This window comes from Equus przewalskii, chromosome X (assembly GCF_037783145.1).
Source record: "Equus przewalskii isolate Varuska chromosome X, EquPr2, whole genome shotgun sequence".
Lineage (NCBI taxonomy): Eukaryota > Metazoa > Chordata > Mammalia > Perissodactyla > Equidae > Equus > Equus przewalskii.
Window position 1 is genome coordinate 18602482 of NC_091863.1, and position 26802 is coordinate 18629283.

Genomic DNA, 26802 nt, shown 5'->3' on the forward strand with positions numbered 1-26802 from the left:
AAAAATACTTGGGGCCGGCCTAGTGGCACAGCAGTTAAGTGTACATGTTCCGCTTCGGCAGCCCGGGGTTCGCCAGTTTGGATCCCAGGTGGGGACATGGCACCACTTGTCAAGCCATGCTGTGGTAGGCGTCCCACATATAAAGTAGAGGAAGACAGGCATGGATGTTAGCTCAGGGCTAGCCTTCCTCAGCAAAAAAAAAGAGGAGGACTGGCAGCAGATAATCGCAACAAAAAGAATAAAATACCTTGGGATAAATTTAACCAAGGAAGTGAAAGATCTATACAACGAAAACTACAAGACTCTCCTGAAAGAAATTGATGTCGACATAAGGAGATGGAAAGACATTCCATGCACATGGATTGGAAAAATAAACATAGTTAAAATTTCCATTCTACCTAAAGCAATCTACAGATTCAATGCCATCCCAATCAGAATCCCAATGACATTCTTTACAGAATTAGAACAAAGAATCCTAAAATTCATATGGGGCAACAAAAGACCCCGAATTGCTAAAGCAATCCTGAGAAAGAAGAACAAAGCTGGAGGCATCACAATCCCTGACTTCAAAACATACTACAAAGCTACAGTAATCAAAACAGCATGCTACTGGTACAAAAACAGGTGCATAGATCAATGGAACAGAATTGAAAGCCCAGAAATAAAACCATACATCTATGGACAGCTAATCTTCGACAAAGGAGCTGAGGGCCTACAATGGAGAAAAGAAAGTCTTTTCAACAAATGCTGCTGGGAAAACTGGACAGCCACATGTAAAGGAATGAAAATTGACCATTCTTTTTCACCATTCACAAAAATAAACTCAAAATGGATCAAAGACCTAGAGCTGAGACCTGAAACAATAAGTCTTCTAGAAGAGAATATAGGCAGTACACTCTTTGACATCAGTTTCAAAAGAATCTTCTCGGACACCATAACTCCTCAGACAAGGGAAACAATAGAAAGAATAAACAAATGGGACTTCATCAGACTAAAGAACTTCTTCAAGGCAAGGGAAAACAGGATTGAAACAAAAAAACAACCCATTAGTTGGTAAAAAATATTTAAAAGTTATTTATCTGACAAAGGGTTAATATCCATAATATATAAAGAACTCACACAGCTCAACAACAAAAAATCAAACAACCCGATCAAAAGATGGGCAGGGGACACAAACAGACATTTCTCCAAAGAAGATATATGGATGGCCAACAGACACATGAAAAGATGCTCATCATCACTAATCATCAGGGAAATGCAAATCAAAACTACACTAAGATATTACCTTACACCTGTTAGAATGGCAAAAATATCCAAAACAAAAAGTGACAAGTGTTGGAGAGGTTGTGGAGAAAAAGGAACCCTCATACACTGTTGGTGGGAATGCAAACTGGTGCAGCCACTGTGGAAAACAGTATGGAGATTTCTCAAAAAATTAAAAATAGAAATACCCTATGACCCAGCCATCCCACTACCGGGTATCTATCCAAAGAACTTGAAATCAGCAATTCCAAAAGTCCCATGCACCCCTATGTTCATCGCAGCATTATTTACAATAGCCAAGACATGGAAGCAACCTAAATGCCCATCAACTGATGATTGGGTAAAGAAGATATGGTATATATATATATACATATACATACAATGGAATACTACTCAGCCATAAAAAAGGATAAAATCGTCCCATTCACAACAACATGGATGGACCTTGAGAGTATTATGTTAAGTGAAATAAGCCAGATAGAGAAAGACGAACTCTGTATGACTCCACTCATAGGTGGAAGTTAAACATAGAGACAAAGAGAACTGATTGGTGGTTACCAGGGGAAAGGGGGGGTGTGGGGGGAGGGCACAAAGGGTGAAGTGGTACACCTACAACATGACTAACAATAATGTACAACTGAAATTTCACAAGGTTGTAAACTACTATAATCTTAATAAAAAGTTAAAAAAAAAAAAAGAGGAAGATTGGCAGCAGATGTTAGCTCAGGGCTAATCTTCCTCAAAAAAATTTTTTTTAAAAAAAGAGTTAATACTGGCTATGGGACTCTCTGGAGAGGTTATTATTCATTATTATTCATAATAGCCAAAAAGTGGGAACAACTCAAATGTCCATCAGCTGATGAATGCATAAACAAAATGAAGTATATCTTTACAATGGAATATTATTCACCCATAAAAAAGAATGAAGGAGGAGGATGGAGGATTTTTAGAGCATTAAAAATATTCTGTATGATATTATAACAATAGATATATGTTACTATGCATTTTTCCAAACCCATAGAATGTATAACACAAAGAGTGAACCTGAGGTAAATTCGACTTTGGATGATTACGATATGTCAACGTAGGTTTATCCTTGGTAAAAAATATAGCATTCTGGTGAGTGACGTTGATAATGGGAGAGGCAATGCATGTGTTGGGGCAAGGGGTATATGGGAAATCTCTGTACCTTCCTCTCAATTTTGTTATAAACCTAGAACTGCTCTAAAAAAAATAAAGCCTTTACATGAAAAGGAATGAATGATTGACTCACGCTGCAACATGGATGAACCTTGAAAACATCATGATACGTGAAAGAAGTCAGTCACAAAAGACCACATAGTGTATGATTCCATTTACAGCAAATATCCACAATAGGCAAATCCTCAGAGTCAGATAGTAGATGAGTGGTTATCAGGTGATGGGGAGTAGAGGGAACTGAGAGGGACTGCTAAGAGGTGTGGGGTGTCATCGTGAGGTGATAGAAATGTTCTGGAATGATAGCGGCAACAGTTGTGTAACAATGAATATACTAAAAACCACTGGGCTGGGGCTGGCCCCGTGGCCGAGTGGTTAAGTTCGCGTGCTCCGCTGCAGGCGGCCCAGTGTTTCGTTGGTTCGAATCCTGGGCGCGGACATGGCACTGCTCATCAAACCACGCTGAGGCAGCGTCCCACATGCCACAACTAGAAGGACCCACAACAAAGAATATACAACTATGTACCGAGGGGCTTTGGGGAGAAAGAGGAAAAAAATAAAATCTTTAAAAAAAAAAAAAAAACCACTGGGCTGTACACTCTAAAATGGTGAAGCTTATGTACGCAAATTGTATTTCAAAAGTACTGCAAAATCAAACGATAACGACCACTATCAAACTCACTGTTTGTGTGGGTCAGAAATTCGGGAACTGTTGAGCTAGGGGTTTCTGGTCCAGGGCATCGCATGAGGCCATGATGAGGCTGCAGTCATCAAATCAATTGGAGCTCCAAGATCTGATTCCAAAGAGGTGCAGTCACAAGGTGACTGGCGGTTCATGGGAAGCCTCAGTTTCTTCCCACATAGTCTTCTCTAGAGGCTGCTGGAGTGCCCTTATGAATTGGTGGATGACTTCTCCTAGAATGAGGGAGAGACAAGTGTTGCTACCTCAAGCAAATCACAAAAAGTTTCAGAAAGTTTGTGTCTCCTGTAGGTTGAAGATCACAGAAACTAGTGTCTGACTCACACAAGTAAAGTCTAGAGGCTGGGGCTGAAACTGTCCCTGGCAGAAGAGACAATAAAATGATAGCCTTAGATGTAAATTGAACTGCCAGCAAATGCGGAAAACCCTGTGCTTCCAGGCACAAATGTGGACTCCACAAAAGACAGTGGCATGAGAGTGTCACAAAAGGAAATCAGCCCAAGTGAGAACAGGGGAACAGAAGGACCCCAACACAGGGGTGGGTCACAAAAGGCCTAAAGACTGAAGGAATCTAAGTGGCTATTCAGAGGAAAGACTCTGGGTGTGGCAGGGCCTGCACTCTGAGGTCCCTCAAGGAACCTACAAATGTCCCCATCACAGGGTCAGACAGGGATTTCCTTCATACCACAGAGCCATACTGCATATTGCAACTTTCCCAATGACGCGAGGGTATGCCTCTCCCCCACAACCCTTGCATTCTCTGGGCCCCCATTACAGATCAGAAACAGTGCGTGGTCAAATTTACATTTAGACATTTATGTGACCATTGACTAATGTCTGTGAGTGCCATTGGAATTTTAGCTCGATAACAGCAGGGACATATCTGCTTTGTTACTATTGCCTCCCAATGACAATGTGTGGCACACAGTCTGTGCTCAAAAAGTATTCCTGACCCCTACTTCCCTCTATCTACAAAAATTAACTCAAAAAAGATCAAATACCTAAACACAAAAGCTATAACTATAAAACTCTTAGAAGGAAACATAGGCGTATATCTTTATGACCTCGGATTAGGCAATGGCTTCTTAAATATGACACCAAAAGCACAAGAAAATAAAAAATACAGCTAAATTGGACTTCACCAAAACTAAAACCATCAAAGGACCCTACCAAGAAAGTGAAAAGACAACCCACAGAATGGGAGAAACTACTTGCAAATCATATATCTGATAAGGGTTTAGCATTCAGAAGATACAAAGAACACTTACAACTCAACAACAGAAAGAAAAACAACCCCATTATAAAATGGGCAAGAAATTTGACCACACATTTCTCCAAATGAGGTACCCAGAGTAGTTAAATTCAGAGACAGGGCTGGCAGAGGGGAGGTTGAGGAATTATTGTTTAATGGGTACAGTTTCAGTTTGGGAAGATGAAAAATTCTGGAGAAGGATAGTGGTGATGAGTGCACAACAATGTCAACGTACTTAATGCCACTGAACTATACACTTAAAAATGGTTCAAACGGTAAGTATTGTTATGTATATTTTACCACAATAAGAAAGGAATGAAGTACCCATACATGCCACAACACAGATAAAACTTTAAAAACATTATACTTAGGTGAAAGAAGCCAGACATAAAAGGACACAGATTATATGATTTTATTTATGTGAAACATCCAGAATAGGCCAATCTATAGAGAGAGAAAGTAGATTCGTCATTGCCAGGAGCTGGGGGAAGGGAAGAATTAACTGCTAATAGGCAGAAGCTTTTTGGGGTGATGGAAATGTTCTGGAATTAGACAGTGGTGAGCACAAAGCACTACACTGTCACTATACTAACAACCACTGAATTACACATTTTAAAATGATAAGTTATACGTTTTGTGAATTTTATCTTGAAAAAAATTTGGACAAAAAGTCTTCCCCCAGAATGAGTAATCAAAATGCAAGACAGAAACTATCCTTTCTGTGACCTAGCGTCAGAGGTCACAAAGCATTCTTCCTGTCAAGCGCATTAGAAGTGAGCCCCTGAGTCTGGCCCACACTCCAAGTTAGGTTTTACACTTGCATCATGAAACTGGTATCATTTCAGTTTCACAACATGGGGAAGGTACTAATGTGAAACTCAGGCTCAGAGAGGTTAAATTAATTTCCTAAGGCTGCAAGTCCAATAGGTGGCAGAGCTCAGACTGGAACATGGAAACGGCTGACTCCATAATCTGCACTCTTAACCTCCATCAGCGGTGGTTCTTAACCAGACACACTTGTTTGTGAAACCACAGATGCTTGGGACCCCCCACCCCACCGAGGACCTCTTAAATCATTATTTCCAGGGCTTGGTCCATACACTTGAATGTTTTTAAGCGCCTCAGGTGTTTCTGAGGTGCATCCTATACGTAGAACCATCCCTCTGTGCCTGATGGTTTTATATTATTTATATGGGCAGCTGACTCCAGCTGGATGGTCAGTGCCTTGGGGGCAGGGCCCCCACCTCAAGCTTTTTGTGACTGCCACTATGACAGCACAATGTGTGCCTGCAGGAGGCAGGCACTCAGGAAATATCATTGGCTAGGAGGATTCAGAGCAACTGCCACCCAGAATGTCAGCTGCCAAGGGGTTCTACTGGAACTGAGGGGCACAGAGTTTGTGCCTGGGAGTTGGCCTACCTGGCCACTCTCTCCAGTGGGCAGGAAGTTCACTGGGGCCCACTTGGTGGGCAGCCCCTGATGCCAAGTGGGGCACCTCAGCTTAGCCCAGAGCAGAGGTGTCAGGAAATAACGCTCTCCCCAAGCTTCTTCTCCCAGTTCCCAAACTTAGAGGCCCACCTTAGGACCTAGAATTCATTGAGGCTTGGTGGTTATTTGTCCAACGGTCACTATGGATCACCGAAGCCGACCTCGAGGCATAGGCCTAAGCCGAATGCCTGGGACTCAGTCCCGAACTCCCCGGGCCCCACTCCCCCTCCATGTGGAACAAGAGGCCAGGGAAGGAGAAGAATGGGAGCAGCGAGAGCAGCCTCGTCAGAGGACTCCTGTCTGCGGGCCTTCGGAAAGTGAAGAGTTCCCAGACGTTATGGGTAAGGAGATGCTCCCCCATGCCCTGACAAAAGGGAAGTGGTTTCATATTTTTCCTCCTTTTCCCACAGGAAACTGGGATTAGGAAACAGAAAATAAAACTTATAACGGGCAGGACTGGGGTGAGGGATGAGTTTGGAAAGGGTAGGTTTCCCATCTGCCTCAAAGGGTTGTCCCAGGGAGCAAGGATATAACATGTGAAAGCAACTTGAAACTAAGACAGGCTGTCGGGGATAGTGGGTGTTATTTACAAAATCAAGTGCTTACAAGAGTAAATGCCATGTGCCAGATGCCTTGGGAAACAAAGATGAATGTGACATAGATTTCTACCCCAGGGAGCCGACAGTTTAACAGAGGAAAGACAAACTGTTAGGATGGCATCTGTGGGATTCAGAAAGATGACAAGAGCTCACAGGAAGATAGAAGAGGACTCTGCAGGGCATAAAGGGTGCCAATGGCTCCTGCAATGTGATGGAGTAATTGTCAGAAGATAGAACAACACCGTGCTGGGATAAAGTCTGGTTTCCTGGGAACTTTTCAAGTCTTGATTTAAAAAAAAAAAAGACACTGAGACGGACTTAAGTCACCAGACTGCCTGTTTGTCCTTGCCTGCTGGAGGAGAGTAAATGGTTAGACCCTTCTTCTCCAAGTTTTCCCAGGACTTAAAAGAGCTGCAACTAGATGGGGGACTCACGGCACTGTTCATACAGATCTCTTAAAGGAAAAAAGGAGTAACTGTTAGAAGTATAAAATGCAAGCTCGTCAAGGGCAGATAGGATAGTTTCACTTACAGGGGGCGGGGGGCGGGGGGCGGGGGGTGGGCGGCGGTGTCGGGTGGCGTGAGGTGGTGAGGCTTTGTGGAAGCGATGGGCGTGGAAGGATGTCTGAAAGAGTGCACAGGGCGGAGCACGCGACGCCAGTCACGGATGATGCCACCAAGCGGCCTTGGCAGACTTGGGCTAAACTCCCGGCCCTGGCCCGCCCCAGGGCGCAGGCGCAAACGCTGGCTGAGGGCGTGCAGGCGGGTCAGGCGCCCGCGTGGCGAGGCCGGGGAGGGGCGGGGGTGCGCTGAGCGGGGGAGCTGGGGACAAGGTTGGGGGCGGGAGGGGGGGAGTGGGAGGCGGAGCAGGTCTCGCGAGGCCGCGCCCCGGCTCACGCGGGCGTCGAGCGCGGGGTGCTAGCTGCCTGCCGGCGGGAGAAGTCGCGCTCGCGCCAAGGGACGTGCGGCTGCGCTCGCGTGGTCATGGAGGCGCCGCCGCCGCTGCCCGCCGCGTTTATTCCGGCCCCTGGCTCGAGTCGAAGGCTGCTGCTGCTGCCGCTCCTGCTGCTCCTGCTGCCGGCCGGGCCTCTGCGGGGCTGGGAGGCAGAGGAGAGGCCCCGAACCCGCGAAGAGGAGTGCCACTTCTACGCGGGTGGACAAGTATACCCAGGGGAGGCGTCCCGGGTTTCGGTCGCTGACCACTCCTTGCACCTCAGCAAAGCCAAGAGTAGGTGGTGCCCCGCCAAGGCTGGGGGGGTGACCAGTGGCAGAGGGAGGTGGGTGGTAGGGAGGGTCTGGTGACACGTGTACCCTGGTTGCGGTGGGTGCCCGGAGCCTCGCTTGGGCGGCACCTCGGGCTGCCTTTGGTCCCTGAGCCGTCCTGGCTCTCTCCTGGGGGTTGGGGGGATCGAGGGGGGTGCCAGCTGTGAAGAAAGGGATGGTTTCCACTAATCAGATTTTGGAAGAAGTGGTGGTTACCCCAAAAGCCGCAGATGAGGGAAAGAGGGTGGCCCTGTTCCCCGGCGTGCAGGCATCGCAGGATGTTGTGCAAACTCACACACTTCCTCAGACATCACAAAGTGCCTGCAGCACATCACGTCCGTTTTCAAGTCCTAGTTCAGGGAAGAATGCATTGATAAGTTGAACGATGATTCACAGAAAGTTTGACTAAACAGAAAAGTGGTTAAACAAAAAGCCCAGGAGGGCAAATGTTTCATTGTTCTTTTTTTTCTTTTTCATCTTGTAAAGACGACTATTAAAAGCTCTTCCCCAAAATCTGTATAGGTAGTTAATGGGTATTCTTTGTGTTTCTCAGAAATGAAGAATTTGTCACAGGGTGTATTTTGGAGGCTCTTTGTAGGGAAACGGGGGAAAAGGAGGTTGGAAGTAATGCATTTGGTTTGATGATAAACCTGGTGGCAAATTTGTGTCCTGGCAGTTGGTTTTTGATTATTTGCATTCCTTCCAGTGTACACAGCTAATGGCCACTTTCAGGAAGGACACGTCAGACTAAGTAGATACTGAGAAAGTTGTGGCCTGCTCCATCTGGATGTTAAGATTAGCCAAAAAGAAGTGGCCAGGGAGGGGCTAAAGTGAAGACGGTCCTTTGCTTGCTTTTGAGTAACTGCTTTTCCTACGGATCATTTGGCATTCTGTAGATGTGTATTTGGCTTTTGTGGTTCAGTTACAGCATGTTATGTGCCCATATTCAGTGAAAAAAGTAATGCTTCACAATTATGAATCCCCAGCGTTCAATGGGATGTTGTTATAACTTAGGTTGGAGTGGGAGTGATAAGTGAGAAAAACTATTTTGCCTCCTTTAACATTTGCAGTTCTTTCCTACTGAAAGTTAACTACTTTTGGACTTTTGTTTTTAAAAAGCCAGTCTTGCACTTTTAAAAACCTAGTATTTCCAAGTCCCATTGGTTTTACTTGCCTGGGAAGATATTTTGAAATATGTCAGCCAGTTAACTGTTTACTGGCTTTACATATATTTCTCATAAGAAACAAATCCCATCCAAGTCCGCTCATGGAAGCAAAACATGGTAATAATAGATCTCCATTTACCAGCCAACTTTTTCAAATTTTAGTTATTTGCTACATTTCTTTGTCACATGGAGGCTTATCTAGAATTAAAGATACCAGGACTTTTATTCATAAGATGGAATATTACGGAGCCGTGAAGTCCATACTTACAAATAATTTTAGTAACATGAAAAACTGCTCATGATTTACTGTTTCCTTTTTAAAAGGGGTGCAACGTGGTCAAAATTCGTCTGTTTGACAAAGACTGGAAGGAAAGCCATAAAAACGTTAACGGTAGTTAAATTGGTGGGGGTTATAGGGAGAAGGGATTTAAATATTCTTTCTACTGCTCTGCATTTGCCAGAATCTTTGTTAATTATCTGATTTATATTCAGGACAAGTTTTGTTTTTTAATGGATACAAGGGGTTGCTTTGGGAATTCCATTTATAGATCTTAGCAAAGTAACTACATTCTTTTTGCTCCCTAAATTGATGACTTTCTTTTTCTTTGAACTAACATTGCAATTCTTAAATCAAGAACCCAAAATTTCCAAAATCAATTTCTTTTTCAGATTTGTTTTTCTCAATATGCTAAAATCATTAAGGAGTATCCTTGTAACAGATGATTACAATTATAATCTCACACTTGAGTAGCGTTTTAAATAATATATGTAAAGCATATATAGCTCAGTACTCTTCTGCTCTTTAATTCTCCCTCCTGGCCTTTACCTAATCAGATCAGGATATTTATATGAGGTAGGCTGTTGGCCCAAGATAAGTGATAATATGTTAAATATTAACTTCACAGAGAAATTCATCTTAAGTTTGTCTCTATTTGCAGAGTGACCAAAATTGTTGGCTATTATTCAAAATACAATAAGTGCTGGCTATTATAAGCCGTACTTTCTAGGAACCCTAGTCAAACTTGAAAGCAAGTATTGACTTCAATGTATGTAATGGTTCTGTAAGTTTAAGTGCTATCTGAATGTGTTAAGGAAGTTCAAGGTACATTATTTTCAAAGCGTGTTGGCTAGAATTACACCATGCCCTCACAGGAGAGTGGCAGGAACTATTCAATTTCCATCAGGTCACTGGAAACCTGTGCAAGGGGGTCTCCTATTTCAAAGCCCTCTAGGAAAATAATCCCATAGTCTAGGATTTGACACTCCTGGCCTCATGTATTTGCAAATTTCCTCCTTCGGGAGTGTAGCCTCCTCTGCAGCAGGTCCTCCGTGTGTATGTGAGAAACTGGACAAGCGTTTAAATTAGTACACCTGGAAGACTGTCATGTGAGAGAGAAAATCTAATGATTTGAAATGTAGGAAGTTGATTAACTTGGAGGGGCTATAGTGAAGTATCCAGTAGGGTTTAGTGCAGGGGTGGGATATAGGGGGTCTGTGAGCATGTATAGGAAAAAAAGGCTTTATTTTCACTGACCTCCAACTGAAATTTAGCATTTCCTTCCATTATGAACACCAGCAACAAACCACAGTAGCTTCAGCAGTCCTTGTACCTGTCACCGAAATTTTCATGCCACATTATGATTGTTGCAGATATCCTAAAATGTAATTTACACTCATCACTATCTTGGGTAGTTATTAGATCACTGCTAGATCTTGCAATTTTAAAGTGTTAATAAAAGGACACATGTATTATTATAGCACCAGTTTGTTTTTTAGTATTTTGATAATTGTATTTCAATATAACTGGTTTCCTTTGTAACTCTATATATTTTATTTTATGCATTCAATAATGCTATTCTGAGAAGTCTGTAAGCTTCACCAGACTGCCAAAGAGGTCCAGAGGATTAGAAGCCTAGATTTTTAGTGATTTCCTAAAGATGCCCTTCCGTCATCCCGCCAACTTTCTCAGCGTTACAAAACATCATATATTTTTCTTTCTTAGTTTCCAAGCCAGCACCTTATTGGGAAGGAACAGCTGTGATAAATGGAGAATTTAAGGAGCTCAAGTTAACTGATTATCGTGGGAAATACCTGGTTTTTTTCTTCTACCCACTTGATTTGTAAGTAATACATGTACATAGCAGCTAGTAAAACCTCAGTCATTATCAATCATTATTCAAGAACATCAATAGTTAGGAATTATTTTATTTAGCTCTTGGTTCTTAAAAGGCAAGCTGAGATGAAGAATTTTTTTCAAGAAGGTAACATCTACCATATATTTCAGAATCATAACCCATTGACCCCAATACTTTATACTTCTATCTATATGACTGTTATCATAATGTAATCATTAGAGAAAAGCTATAATTATTTTCATTAAGCTGTATCTACTAAGGCAAGAAAATGGACTGATGATATTTTAGAAACCATTTAAAAGCAAGACTTATGCCACAAATCTGTTTACTGTATCTCTATTAACTAGAAAATTAATAATTTAATTAATAATTATTGTTTATTTAAAAATAATTAAAATTAATCACCTTTGCTCTGGTGATACCATTTAACTGTGGTTTTACTATTCTTTGCTGCATCTGTTGCTTTCCTGCAATTTCAACGTTTTCCTGAAAATATTGCATATGCTTAAGGAATAATGCTTATTAATATAAATTATAGTTAGGGGGCGGTTTCTCTTCCTTTAACTCTGTGACAGTCAACACTTTTGTAGATAGTCAAAAAGTTGACTCAAAAGTAAATACTCTTGCAGCTTTAGTCACGTCGAGGATTTAATTTTATTTTGAGTGTTTTTCAAATTCCATGAAAGTGAAAAGATACCAAAAAGAGAGTTATTCTAACTTTTATCTTTTTCTATTTGAATATATTTTTTTGTTACAAAAAGTAAGTAGAAGATTTTTCTATCTTTGCCACTGGATATTAAGATCCTTTTTCCATTAGGTCTTATCTAGAACTATGTAAATAAAACTTAAACTTGCAGAGAGGATATACTTAAGCTCATCTCTATAGGTTGTCTCTAGACCAGGGGTCAGCAAACTTTTTCTGTACAGGGCCAGATGGTAAATATTTTTAGGCTTATGGTGATTTCTATTGCAGCTACTTAACTTTGCCACTGTAACACAAAACAGCCATAGGCAATACATAAACAAATGGGTATTGTTGTGTTCTATTGAAAGTTTATTTACAAAAAATAAGATAGGCTAGAGTTGGCCTGTGGACTGAAATTTGCTGACCCCTACTCTAATCCAAATAGGAAGAATTCTTATAAAAATTAGAACATTGAGACTAAAACAAGTCATGAATCTGCATAATACACAGTCTTTTAAATTGGTAAGAACTTCCTTCTTTCTAATCAACTTGTACTGTGACTTGACCACCTAAAATGTGTAATATAATAATTTCTAATAGAAACCTGAAGTAGAAATTTTAATAGATAAAAAATGATAGACCTTCTAAATTCATATTGCTATAAAACCAAAAAGTTAACACATGTTAAATACGTATAACAATAAACCTGAATTTTGAAATTAGTCTAACATGGCAGACAAATATCCTCTGTTTCGCCAGTGTTATTTAAAACTCCATAATGAATAAGACATATCTAATTAGAACATGATGTTAGCAATGGTCTTCTGGGGCAGGGAGCTAAGATAGCTTCTTTCTATTGTTTCCATGTAATTCCAGACTGGGCCTGGTTAGAGGGAAAGGATTCTGTGGCATTTGCCACAGTCTGCAAGGGAGAAAGTCACAGCCATAACCCTTCACTTTTCTGCCGGAACTTTTTCTCTGTCTTAGTAACAAATTGAGCAAATGTGTCCCTTGGTAGCATTTCTCGGGACAATAGGAAGGAAAGCAAGGGCTGACCATTCATACCTTTTTGGAAAATATTAAAAATACATATCATAGCCCAGGTTTCCAGGGACGTAATCTAGATTAGAACTGTATGCCTCTGTTTGGCAGTCGTCCACTTGAACAACTGAAATATTTGAGAAGCCTATGTTGGGCTGTGGTAGGAACTGGTCCCCTAAGCCTACATTTTTCTAACTTTCTTGACTATGACACACAGTAGGCAATACATTTGTCATTGCCACCCAATGCACTTACACATGCGTACAGGGTAACATTGAGTCTGTATGCACCAGTACAGCCATACTAGTTAAAATACTGAAAAACTTCCATGGTATGGGAAATAGCCACTTTCCCAACCCCCTCCCCAAGCTGCTTCTCCCATCTAGGACCTTTCAGAAACGTCCAGAGCTTGAGAGAACTTTGAGTTAAGGCTGTTAAATAGTTTTAATTTCACTCCACACACACACATATATATATGCACTTGTATATACATATATATGTTTCATAACTTAGCCTTATTATGTATGATGTATTCTCATATTTTCTATTTCACTTCTTTAAAATGTTGGTTGGAACTCAGGAATTGGCTTAAGGAGTTCCTACCATGGTTTGAAAAACACCACTCTAAGGTAATACTCTCTGAACATGCCCTTCCGACAACAAGACCGGGAGACAAGGTAGAAGAGGAACTTATCAAGAAAGGGAGGGGGTGGGAGAGCATTTTCTCATCTCCAAAATAGGGATAAGATGCATCTAGCTCGTAGAGTTGGTATAGGAATGTAAGAAAAAATAGTGAAATGATGTAAAGTTTGTATAGATCCTTTGGAAGCTGTAAAGCATTACATAAAGTATTACTGAATAAAAGCTAATAAAGTAGGGGGAGGTGCTGCCATAAGAAAGAAGGGAACATTGGTTGACCACTGATCCATTAAGTTATAAAAATAAAGTTTATTGAGATATAATTTGGAACTCTGTATGTTTTTTTTAATTAAATGATATTTGACCAAATGACAGTCTTTTAGACTACACCATCTCGAGAAGTTTCATATATAAAATTGTTCTTAATGTGCATTTTTATATACTAAAGGTGTTCGTAAAAACTAAGTCATTTGAACTTCAGGTCTATGTGTATTTTGAAAATACTGATTTTTTGTTTTTTAACTTTCAGCACTTTTGTGTGTCCAACTGAAATTATCGCCTTTGGTGATAGAATTGAAGAATTCAGATCTATAAATACTGAAGTGGTAGCATGCTCTGTTGATTCACAGTTTACCCATTTGGCCTGGTCAGTATCTTACACCTACATTTGTAGGGAAAAGAATGGATTTACTGTTAAATTATGGGCAGACAAGTCTTTAACATGATAGGAATATAGTTATTTATCAGATAATTCGTGAATAGATTTTTCTGAGAGCTGCTGGTTCAATGAAATTATGGTAAAAATGCTTAAGGATTTCATTAAACATTTCAAAATTTGAAAAGAAAAAGTTAAATGCAAAAGATGTAATATCCATAGCAAAAAACTACTGAGTTGTATGGTTACTTTATTATGATAAATTGGGAAACCATAATCTGGAGAAAAAAATCTTTAAAATACCATTTCTGTGTTACACAATTGTCTAGTGTTAAGTCAAATTCAAAATAGCTTTTGTAATTACTTTTCAAGAAGCAATGATGTTTTAAATTAATTTTTGAAATCATATAGAATTTATATAATTATATAAAAATTTATTTAAAAATTTAAAAAAAGTATTAAACATGAAAAGATGTTCCATGTAATTAATTGCAAAGAATTGCAAATTAAAATGATGAGATGCCATTTTTTCCCTGTCTGATTGGCCAAGATTTCAAATATTGAAAAATTTCATCCAGTCTTGACAAAGGTGGGAAGAAATGGCACTCTCACGCACACAGTTGGTTCAGCATTTCTGGAGAGCAGTTAGGCAACATGTTTCTAAATTTGAAATGTACATGTTGCTATGAGTTTTTGTGCACAAAATTTTATGCACAATAAAGATTGTTCAGAATTATTTTGGTTTTAAAACTTGTCAAGGCAAATAATCAATAGTCAATCTATAGATTAGAACAATAAAGTGATGTTTATCTGAGCCAAGTTGAGGACAAGCCCGGAAGAGCAGTCTCCATCAGGGAAGAAAGCACTCTGGAGAAGCGTGGTTTATAACGTGGATATATACCACTTCAGAACAAAGAACACACATCAAGCATGACAGGAATACAATTTTTTTTTCAAAGTCACAAGGAGATGTTTTGCTGCAGTTTAGCATGTACACAGCTGGTCAACTTGACCTGGGTTTTCTGGGAAGAAAAGCTTATCTTCCAAGAAGTACTGGTATTGGCATCAGAGGAAGGGAGACACTCATCCCTATCTTTAACAAGTGCATTCCTTGCTTTGGGAAAAGCAGATGTCTACTGCATGTTCGGTGGGCCGTAAGTCAGGCTGCTCTGGGAAAAACAAGTTTTAGGCCGAATCAGGTTTAATCCAGAATGGCTTCCCCATAGACTTCAATATGTGAAAACTTCTTCTTATTCTTACTATTTTCATCAAACGTAATATTCAATTCACTAAAGTAGCAAATTCAAAACAAGTTTTTCTCCATTTACAATTATTAATTAATTGGTTCAGGAGCTACAATTTAAACTTAATTTACATTCACTTAAGTAACTAGTTCTTTTAAGTATTTGAAAGTGTAGTTATATATTTAATATATTTGATTTCCTTTAAATATCTCAATTTTCAGACAAACCTTCCCAAGAACTTAAGTAATTCTTGCAAATACAATAAACAAATAGGGTGTCTTAAGTCCTTTTAAAATGTTTCTTTACTATTTATAAACTGAGTAAAATTTCAAATTATACATTTTGAATGGAATCACAAAGTGAATCTGTTATTCTAATATGCCAAATTCTCTTAAACATTATAAATAATATACATATACTGATTATTTCTTAATATAAAAATATTAAAACTATGGGTTTAATTTGCTTCATCATTTCTAAAGTAATTCTAAATCTTTGTAGGATTAAAATACAAATCCACTAAGGAAAAAGTTATGTCATCCCAAATAATTTGGGATTGCTTTCCCAAGGAATTTTTGGGGATACATTCTCAGCTGGATAGGTCTCATATTAACCAGAGATTTCTACTTGAATGTCAAAAGACATCTGCAGACATCTGGAGCAGTATTTCCCTGTTTTTTAGCTGCTGTCAGTCCCCTCCCATTAGGGCCCCAGCCCACATCCCCAGGTTTCAAGTTACAGAATACTTAAATATGAAGACTGATGAGTCTGAGATTATAACTTACTTCCTTCACTGCTTCAAATGGACTTTGCATTTCTTTGTCTCTCAGAACATTAAAATGTCATCCAGTTGTATTCTGCCTATCTCTCAAGCCTTTTTCTTGTGATCACCATTCTAAGGTTATGCTTGTAACAGGGCATATCCTTTGATCCATCAATTCCCCTTCTAGGAATTAATCAGACAAGTGCATAAAGTTGAGAATGCAAAGATGTTTCCAGCAGTGTTTATAAAAGCAAAAAAAAATGGAAACAGTTTAAATGTCTATCACTAGAGATTAGTAAAATATAGTATGTCCATACATTAAAAATACGATGTGTATCTCTATATTTACACATTACACACATTGTGTGTTCATTCATTTTGTGTGCATGTGCAGAGAAAAAGCTGTTTTGATATCTGCCACTTAACTCTGAAGGTAAATGTTCTGTTTGTTACAGGATTAATACCCCTCGAAGACAGGGAGGACTTGGGCCAATAAGGATTCCACTTCTTTCAGATTTGACCCATCAGATCTCAAAGGACTATGGCGTATATCTGGAAGACTCAGGCCACACTCTTAGGTACCTTTCAGTAGTTTTACATTATGACAAATCCAAATATATGTGTAATCCTCCTTGAAATGGAGTTAGAAGATAGAAAGTTTGATCAAGAAATATTTGCTCTATTTGCAAAAATGTTATAGATACTATTTGAAATAATTGGGGAGTGCTTTACTTAAACTATGGGCGTGTCACAGACTGTTAGAGCTGGAAGATTATTTAGAGGTCTTTGACCAACTCTGTCATTTTACACCTAAACAGATTCATAGAGTTCATGAACTTAGGCAAAGTTATATAATTAGTTAATTGCAGAGCCAGACTTGAACCCAGGGCCCCAAACTCCTTGTCCATTTCTTTCTTCTCTTTTCCAAACTGACTCCAGAAATGGTTTTTCTAAATACAAGTGTCATCGTATTTAGCAAACCTGTGTCTTTGGAGTTGGAAAAATTAAGGGAATAATCAGCTTTATTGAGATATAATTCACATACCATACGACTCACCCATTTAAAGTATACAATTCAGTGATTTTTAGTATATTCACAGAGTTATGCAACCATCACCACAATCAATTTTAGAAAAGTTTCATTACTCAAAAAAAGAAACACCATACCCATTAGCAGTCACTCCCCATTTCCCCCTATTCCCCTCCCCTGGCCCTAAGTAACCACTCATCTACTTTCTGTTTTTATAGTTGCCTATTCTGGACATTTCATATAAATGGAATCCTACAATATGTGCTCTTTTCTGACTAGCCTCTTTCACTTAGCATGATATTTTCAAGGTTCATCCATTATTGTATCATGTACACTACCAATAGTTTCTCTTTTTTTTTGTACTTGTCAAGTCTTTAATGTTTTCTACTTCCATAGAGTTTACTACTAAGTTAATTCGCAAAGAACAAATATGCCACTAAAAAGATCAAGGCAATCTTAAAATTTGTAATTGTTTGAACATTAACCAAGTAAAATTATCTAATATTAGCTATTTTATGTGATCTGAACCAATAGTTTGTTTTTTAAATTATTTTTTATTTTCATCAAAGTAGTACATGCACATAGGTTTTAAAAGTCAGATTGTCTTAAGCAACAGTCCCCTCCCGGCCCCCAGCCCTCCTCCTTGGAGGAAGCTACTTTCAACTCTTTAGCTACGGCTTTCACTATTTATCTCCATATTTCTAAAGAAGGTCTTATGCTTTGCCTGGATTTATCAATTTTGACGTTATTCATAATGGTAAATAAGACTTTATCTTTCTTATGCCATCCCCAAATTTATTCTCCCAGTATACTATGTCACAATTTTGGATTAAGTTAATAGTTCATGTTTATATTATATAAATATTGTTTGCTTTTAAGCTCTTAAGTGTAGTGTGCTAAGAATTACATTCCCTATCTGGTAAACTTTTTGATTTTCTTGTAGCTAACAAACTACACTTTTTTCATTCCCTTAGTTTTCTATATATCCATCAGTAATTCTTTCTAAACCCCCCAGCTGAACTATAACCTTCTAAGTACTGCATTTTTCCTCTGTCAATTATCTTTTCTGGAATCTTCCATCTTCCTATTTCAGATCAGACCAGCCACTCTCTAAGTTGACTATGTAGCTGTTATCCTAGCACTTTACGCACCAGAATCCTGGGACTTGCCTTCACTTCTCCTCTGTTAGATGCCTAATTCTCTGGCTCCCATGCCTGCCTTCTCTGTTTAATCCCTTGTTTTGGTGATGCACATCCTCACAGCTTTCTAATAAAAGGTCACTGGAAGGTAAAATGCTTGAGGCCCTCCCTGTCTGAAAATGTTTTATCTTGCTCTCGTGCTTGATTAATAATCTGGCTGAGTATCGAATTCTAGATTGAAAGGCATTTTCCTGCAGACATTTGAAAGCATTGCCCTCCTACCTTTAGCTGCTGGGGTTGATATTGAGATTTCTGTTGCCATTTTAATTTCTGATTTTTTTGTAAGAATGACCTGTCTCTTCTTATATTACACCAAGTATGGCAAATGTATTAGTCTCAAAGTCTACCAAAGAAGCAGTTCACAAAACCAAAACAGAAAACAGAAGCTAGAACTTGCTACCAAAGAAAAGGCAGATTTCTTTTTGTGGCTGTGTGTTGCTATGATATATGTGATAGAGGCAAGCTCATAATTCCAGATCATGCTCGCTTACTTCAAAGCAGATCTGATCGCCACCGACAAACTGTAAAAGTAGCTGCATGAAAGAACACCCAGATGAAGTAATTAACAGTTTTGCCCAAGTTTGGCTAAGGTGACCTTGTCCAAGGAGAGTGAGCCCTAGTTGATTCAGACTCAAGTTGCTCATTCAAAAAATGTATTCTAAGATAAGCAGAAACATTTTAGTAATGTTTAGTACAATTATGAAACAAGATTTCATGTAACAGGTGTGAAATTCCATGTATTTCTACTAAAAATATATCTCATTATTATTTATAATACTTGTATACAAAGCAATTAGCCCCAGTACCTGAGGTCTTTTTCTAATCCAAAGTAAGGATTGGGTTGAAATCCATATTGACTTAAATAAATAGACAATAAAGTCCTTTGGAAATGTTCATCTGTAGTCTACTTTAACTTTGCAATGCCACCTCTATCTCAATAGCAGATCTTTTAGGTCAAACTACTTCATTATTCCTCAGTCCATAGAAGTGAATCAGACATACAGAGATTTAGAGGGAAAGGTAGCTTCACTTACATTGGTGACTTCATCTTTTTTCTACCACTGACAAAGGAAATACAAACAATTCTCAACAGCCAGTGATAAGAAAAATGGATCACTCCTTCACCCAGAAAAAAGCTTTGCTATGTAGTTTCATCATTTCATTTACAGTACCATAAAATCCCAAACTTAACTACACGTGAAGATAGAACTGTATATACTACAGTACATTTCATAGCCAAAAACAAATTTTTAAAGCTATTATTTAACAGTGATAATCCCAAATTATACGGTAGATGTGTAGGTATGGGGGTGTGTGCGCGCATGTGTGTGTATCAGTCAAGTAGGTAGGTAGTGTGGTGTGAATGGTACAAGGATTCACATTAATATTTGTCTTAACGGAGATGAAATAGCCTCACCTCTACTACTCTTGTGTTTTACAGAGGTCTCTTCATTATTGATGACAAAGGAATCCTAAGACAGATTACTCTGAATGACCTTCCTGTGGGGAGATCGGTAGATGAGACACTACGTTTGGTTCAAGCATTCCAGTACACCGACAAACATGGAGAAGGTAGCCTTTCCTTCCAAACTGCAGAGCCTTTTGATTTTTTAGTTTGAGAGAGAGCAGCATAATTAGTTTGGTTTCTTATCCTAAAAGTAATTTGGATGGTGCCAGAGTCTTCTGATTGATTGTTTTCAAATTATTAGCAGATCTTTTTAGCAGGTCAAATTATTATTTAAAGTGCTTTTAACAAAATATCACTAATATATTCTACTTACTGAATAAGATGCAAAAATATTCATTATTTGCATAGTCTTTTTGGATAAGCTCAAAGTGAAAAGTTTCTGCTACTGCAATTTTTCAAATTATGTTTCTGTAAACTTAAAATGTGCCAATCTGGCAATATTTAATAATGTAGGTTTTATTTGCATGTTTGCATTATTTGATTTAGCTTTTTTCCTCAAGGTTATTCAGTATCACCCTAGTAATGTATCAGTTCATCCTTTCATTCCAAGTTTTTGCAGTAGCTAAATGGAAAAGGTCAGACTTTGCTAAAGTACAACATATGTTATATATTCCTTTCAAAAGTGTAACTCAGTGCCTGGGTCAGGGTACATTCTAAATCAAGGGGGAGTCCTATTTTCCAAATAATTTGAAAGTCTCTTTTGACAAACAGCAAACCATAGTATCAGTGCAAGATACTATAGGAAACAGCTGATTAGCTTAGTGAAAGTTTACGTAAATTCAGAGAAATTTTTGCTGTCCCCATACCTTTCAGTTCACCAGATTCCCAAACATTCCAACTATATTAGAGGAACGCTCGATTTGGTTTCTTATATTGCAAATGTAACTAAATATAACTGGCAAAAATGGACATAGATTAGCTGCCTGCTGATCAGCTCCATGACTAAAATTCCTTGGGGAGAGCAGACACGCTAACAGAAGTCAAGTGTTCAGTGGCCCAGAAGTGTTCTCATTAATATAGGCTCGATTTTCAGTTTCATTTAGAAAAAGAAAAGCCAAGAGTTGCTGAAGAGAACTGAACTCTGTTTTTAAACTGTCTTTTGCTAATTTTTGTTCCTTTCAGTCTGCCCTGCTGGCTGGAAACCTGGTAGTGAAACAGTAAGTCAAATTGATTTTTCTGTTAAGGGGATAGCTGGGGCCAAAAAAAAAATACTAACCTTAGGATAATCTTTCCTTGTAATAGAACTGTCTTCGTTTTGTAAATGAAGTAACTGTTGATAGGCAGAAATCATAAGCATACAGGCATTTTTTGGACTGTAGGGAGAGTAGCTGAAACTGGAGAAAGCAGAATATGGGGCTTAATGCTGTGAATTTTAAAGCCAAGTATCCAGAGAAATATACCAATAAAAAAAGGGAGTGGGAACAGTGGAGACTTGGTAGAATAAATTCAGAGGTCTCAGCGATCATCTATGGAATTTCTTCCTATATTGTAGGCAAAGAAAACAGTCAGAAGCAGAATCTTTCTGTGTATAGTAAAAAGCTTTTGAGGCGCTGGCCCCGTGGCCAAGTGGTTAAGTTTGCACACTCTGCTTCGGTGGCCCAGGGATCACCAGTTCAGATCCTGGGCACGGAGCTACACACCACTCATCAAGCCATGCTGTGGCAGCATCCCACATAAAAGCACTAGAACGACCTACAACTAGGATATACAACTATGTACTGGGGCCTTGGGGAGAAAACAAAAAGAGGAAGATTGGCGACAGATGTTAGCTCAAGGCCAGTCTTCCTCAACAACAAAAAAAAAGCTTTTGAGAAAATCTGGCTTAATTAACATTGAAGCTAATGATTCTCTCTGTCATTTGAAGAAAGAAAAGATTGAAACAGGTACATTCTTTCATTTGTGGAGGCTGTATAACTTATAGACAATCCTTAAAGTAGTCTCTGGCCAAAATACAATTTGGAAACTTGCTTGAACCTTTTTTAAATAACATGTTTATCTTCTAAAAATCAAGAGTTTTACACAAACTGTAGTTAGGAAATGAAAAATACTAAAGCGTCAGAAGAAGAAATCATTATCTTAGAATAAAAGAAAAATATAGATTCCTAAGACTTTCTTCCTTAGCAAACCAAAAAAAAAGTGCCATTAGCCATAGACAATGAGAGGTAGAAATTCACTCTCTACACTCACTCAGGTCAGATAAAGTAACGTATCACTGGTTTTGAACCAGTTTTTGATGGATTTTCAAAACAGCTTTGCCTTTGCGGGTCAAAGTTAATGTTAAAATACCACCTTACTCACCTCTACGTGGATCTGATGGACCTCAGAAGGGATTTGAAGTTAGACATTCAAGGTACTTTGAGCACTAGGTACTTTAAATTATAAATTAGTCATTATGTTGGTTTACAGTTACTGATTGTGAGGCTTACAGATAGAAATATGAATCAGAAGCTGCAGGCATCACCTGAGAGAAGCCTTAGAAAGCATTTCTGGAGAGGTCTTCAAGGTAGGTGGCACTTCCCCCTGGAGCCAGAGCAGGACCAGCAGTGACTAATGAATAGCATCGCCCTCAGTCACAGGCCTGTGCTAAGAGATCAGCAAGAGCTCCCAAGAAATAAAGGCTAACTACGAAGGGTATTATAGGATGAGTAGCTTACATTTCAGAAAACATGTTGAATATCCACTTGATTAACCTTTGGGGGGCCACAAACCCCTTTGAGAGTCTGATGAAAACCTTGGATTCTCCCTCCATAAAAATGCACATGCGTTATCACATGCTGTGTTTGGGCATTCTTTTTTTTATTCCCAGCTTTATTGAGGTATAATTGACAAACAGAATTGCATATATTTAAGGAGTGCACTGTGATGATTTGACATATGTATACACTGTGAAATGATTACCACAGTCAGATTAACGAATCCATCACCTCACATAGTTACCTTTTTGTGTGTGTGGTGAGAAGGCTTAACATCTACTCTTTTAGCAAATTTCAAGTATACAAAAGAGCATTATTAACCACAGTCACCATGCTGTACATTAGATTCCCAGAACTTAACTCATCTGAAAACTGAAGGCTTGTACCCTTTGACCAGCGTCTCTCCATTTCCCCCACCCTCAGCCCCTGGCAGCCACCATTCTACTCTCTGTTTCTATGGGTGTTCTTTCAACAGACATTTCTTGAGCACCTGATATATGGCAACTATTAGGATAGCCAGGCGGTATTTATTAGTGAACACTATAGCCAAGGTCCCGGCCTTAAAGTCACATTCTCATTCTAATTTTAGATTGTGGCAAATGCTTTTAGAAACAGGTTGATGGGATAGTGCCTGGGGTGGGCATAAAGCGGTCAGAAAAGACTTCTAAGATGGCATTTGAGTTGAAACGTGAGTGAAGAGAGGGAGCCCGTCATGCATAGAGCAGTGAAGAAAGAGCAGGACAGAGGCCCCGAGGCCAGAACCAGCTTAGCATGTTCGAGGAACAGAAAGGGCTTCAGTGCGGCGGGAACAAAGGGAGCGACGAGGGATGGGATAGGGAGGCCAGTGTCGCATGGCGTGGAGAAGTGGACTGCAGTGCACTGACTGAGCCATGTGGAGTCATTAGTGACCATAGTGAGGGCAGGGGCTTGCCTGGAGTGCTCTGAGGAGGAGGGCGGGGCGGGATGAGGAGGAGATGGAGTATGAACAACTGGTTCCAGAAATACAGCTGTGAAGGGGAGAAGGAAAGAGGAGTTAGAGAGGGGAGATGTCGGGTCAGAAAAGGCTTTGTAGTCGTGCTTCTTTGAAGACAGATGAAGTTTTCATCTCCATCTCCGTCCATTCTCTCCTGTGTATTGCACAGGCCTCCCTGCCCTCGGCTTCTCTCCTCTCCACTGCATGCCATTCTCCAAACCAGAACCTTTTGGAAGCTCTCCAGTACTCACAGGACAAAGGCCAGATACTTGGGCACAGCCTTCAAGCCTTTGCATTCTTTGTTCCCACCAGCCTCTCCTGGGCCATCTTCCCCATGATTCATGCACGCCGCTGTGCTCCCACCAAATCACGACTTATTTTTCCCCAAAATAAGCCCTGCTTTTTCATACCTTTGTGCCTTTGCTCAGGTGCCTATTCTTTCTATAGCCTAGAATACCTGTCCCCTTCTCTAATTCTGCTCATCTTTCAAGACCAACTGAGATGCCACCTCCACTCTGAGGCCTTCCCTGATGCCATCTTGGCCTCCATTGAGTCACACAGTCTGTGTCATACATGATCGTACTGTTCATTTGCGTCAAAAACAGTTATGTACACGGACATCCTCCCCACGTGTTTGTACGGCCTCACAGGCAGGGACTTTGGTAGTTATCCTTGTATCCCCACTGCCCAGCACACTATTGGCACATAGTACTTATTCCATAGTATTTGCAAATTGAATTTAAATGCAGAGAGATTATAAATTGGCAAAGACAGAATACTGCTTGAAGTGATGCCTGAAAAATTAGGTAACATTTATTTTATGCTGAAGAAAAATTCTGAAGAAAACATACAGAACTATCATAAGCTGATTACAGTAGGTTTTTTAATATATATATAGGGATAGATGTACTTTACCTATAACTGTGAAGTAACATAGTTAATGGGAGGTCAAATTATATTGGAAATTTCAAAAAACATCTCGTAGGTTTTTAAGGCTGTGATGCCCTAGGAGAGAGCATTTTTTCTTTCAGAGTATTTGTTCATTCACTAAATAGTTACAGAAGGTAATACTTTAGGGCGTATCTGAGGGTTTTTTACTTTGCAGTTTGAGATTAGAAGGGTTGCATTCTGGACCTCCAAAAAATCCACTTGAACACACTGCCCCTCTATCAGGTTTTTGTGGCATGCCAACATTTCATCAGCAGATGATTTTAAAAATAGATTAACATCTGTAGCCATGCTCTCATAACGTGTTCGATTTAATTAGATCAAACCTGAAGATGCCATGAAAGCCTGGTGGCCAAGAGAAGAGCTGTAAGTAAATTTTGGGGTGCTTGAGTACAGATGTTAATTTATTAAATTATTTTCCTTTTCGGATAGCTGAGATTAGCAGGTAGGACAAATCCAGTTTTTCAAATATATATATGTGATATAATTTGGTACACAAAAATGATCTTTATCTTCTTTACTCAAGAGATAGGCAACTAATGTCAGACTACTAATGATGTATATCAGCTTTTAAAATGAATAATTTGGTTTTTTTAACAGATAATCCCAGATCCAGCTGGAAAACTGAAGTATTTCGATAAACTGAACTGAGAAATACTTCCTCAAGTTATGATGCTTGAAAGTTCTCAATAAAGTTCACCGTTTTATTACCATATTGTGTTACAGTAGTAATTTCTTGGAGAATGTAAAAATCCATGTCAAGGTCCAAAGATATTTAGTGTTCAAGTTAGACACTGATGCCAAAAGATAGGCAATTATTCTCTTTCTGAAATAAGAAATGTCAGATTGAATCAAACTAATGATAACAGTGACTAACATTTATGGAGCACATGCCATCTGCCAGGCGTTGTGTTAGGCAGCGTAGCTGCATTGTTCCATTTAATCCTCACAGCAACTCTTTGAGTTCTTTATTTAACTGAAGCTCAGATAAATTACTTACCCAAAGTCACAGAGCTGGCGAGCAAAGGTAGAATCAGACTCTGAACCCAGACAGGCTAATTCTAGTTTCTGGGCTCCTAACACTCCACTGTGGCTCCCCTCTCTGTGCCTTTGAGGGTGGCAGGAGAGAATAAGCTGTGAGCATAGTCACCTTCCATGGTATCTGGTACGGACAGCTGACCCCAGAGCTCACTGCTGTGTACAACATAAAGCCCTTTGGAGGGGCCGACCCCGTGGCCGAGTGGTTAAGTTCGCGTGCTCCGCTTGGGCAGCCCGAGGTTTCGCTGGTTTGGATCCTGGGCGCGGACATGGCACCCCTTGTCAGGCCACGCTGAGGTGGCGTCCCACACGCCACAACTAGAAGGACCCACAACTGAAAAAATATACAACTATGTACTGGGGGGACTTAGGGAGAAAAAGCAGAAAATAAAGGAAGATTGGCAACCGTTGTTAGCTCAGGTGCCAATCTTTAAAAAGAAAAATCCCTTTGGACTGCCTCCCTTTTTCTCTAAATTCACGTTTTCAACTTGTACCAAATTTATAAGTAACAACTTATATGTTTACATGTATTTTAACAGAAGTTGAATCCCTAAACGTATGTAGCTAGCTCTTCACAAATGACCATATATAAAGCTCAACTCCAGTGCTACTTCACCCCATTCACCGCCCCAATATGGCAGTGACTTTATTGTAATTATCTATAGACGAGCCATGTGGTTAAGGGATGTGGTACTCGAGAATTTGCCTCATTCTGTCTTCCATGCTAATCCTCTCTCATCACTTGCAAAAAGCCCCTAACCCTGGGGGAAGCCGTCACTTGAACTGGGGGCATTATTACTGGCCTCTTGGCTGGAACTCTGAGTTCTGTCATAAATGGCACATGATTAGCAACAGGCATTTGGACATGGACATAGGAATCCAACTGCAACTTAGATCCCTTTGCTACAGCAAAATAGGCTCCAAGTGCTAGCTTACAGTTGAAATTTTAGAGGCCAACCTATTAGTAAAGTTGAAGACTGCTAGTACTTTGATGTTCAAATAGGTTTTGATAATCTTGTCAATACTTCCAATACAATTGGAATCCTATTCTCAGATTTTCTCTTTCCAATCTGAGAAGTACAGATTTTTCACTCATGAATAAGCCTGTATCTTTTTGATATAGTTTCCATTCTTTGAAGCTTTTCTAGCCTGACGTTCATTTTAAGTATGTTTACAAGGAGGACAGCTATTTTTAGATCCATTCAAAAAACCCAGTCAATGTTTCATTCAACATTCCGCAACTATTGATCACATACTCTAAACACTTAGCAAAATCAGTAACCAAAGACAAATTTCTGCCCTCAAGGAGCTTAGTATTTGATTACTGAAGCAGGTGCTGATAGTATAGTAATTTCTAGGTACCT

General features: G+C 39.5%; 1 protein-coding gene across 5 annotated transcripts; it reads left to right on the forward strand.

The window, feature by feature from the left end:
- Window positions 1–5721: 5721 nt before the first annotated feature.
- PRDX4 (peroxiredoxin 4) lies at window positions 5722–25113 on the forward strand. Of its 5 annotated transcripts, XM_008508266.2 has the most exons (8): window positions 6824–7726; window positions 10930–11047; window positions 13957–14073; window positions 16545–16667; window positions 19760–19890; window positions 20909–20943; window positions 24720–24766; window positions 25001–25113. In XM_008508266.2, exons 1-8 carry the CDS (start codon window positions 7483–7485, stop codon window positions 25002–25004), a joined length of 819 nt encoding a protein of 272 aa, XP_008506488.1. In that variant the 5' UTR covers window positions 6824–7482; the 3' UTR covers window positions 25005–25113. The 5 variants fall into 5 exon arrangements, with proteins under 5 accessions (XP_070460825.1, XP_008506486.1, XP_008506488.1 ...); XM_070604724.1 differs by lacking the exons at window positions 6824–7726; window positions 24720–24766 and adding an exon at window positions 5722–6241; XM_008508264.2 differs by lacking the exons at window positions 6824–7726; window positions 24720–24766; window positions 25001–25113 and adding exons at window positions 5726–6241; window positions 22193–22556.
- Window positions 25114–26802: the final 1689 nt, after the last annotated feature.

Excerpts from the sequence above, each read along its gene's own strand:
- PRDX4 (XM_008508263.2), top strand. The coding sequence starts at position 7,483 with ATGGAGGCGCCGCCGCCGCTGCCCGCCGCGTTTATTCCGGCCCCTGGC. Across the intron at positions 11,048-13,956 it reads TTCTTCTACCCACTTGATTT|CACTTTTGTGTGTCCAACTG; the intron begins GTAAGTAATACA and ends TTTAACTTTCAG. Across the intron at positions 16,668-19,759 it reads GACTCAGGCCACACTCTTAG|AGGTCTCTTCATTATTGATG; the intron begins GTACCTTTCAGT and ends TGTGTTTTACAG.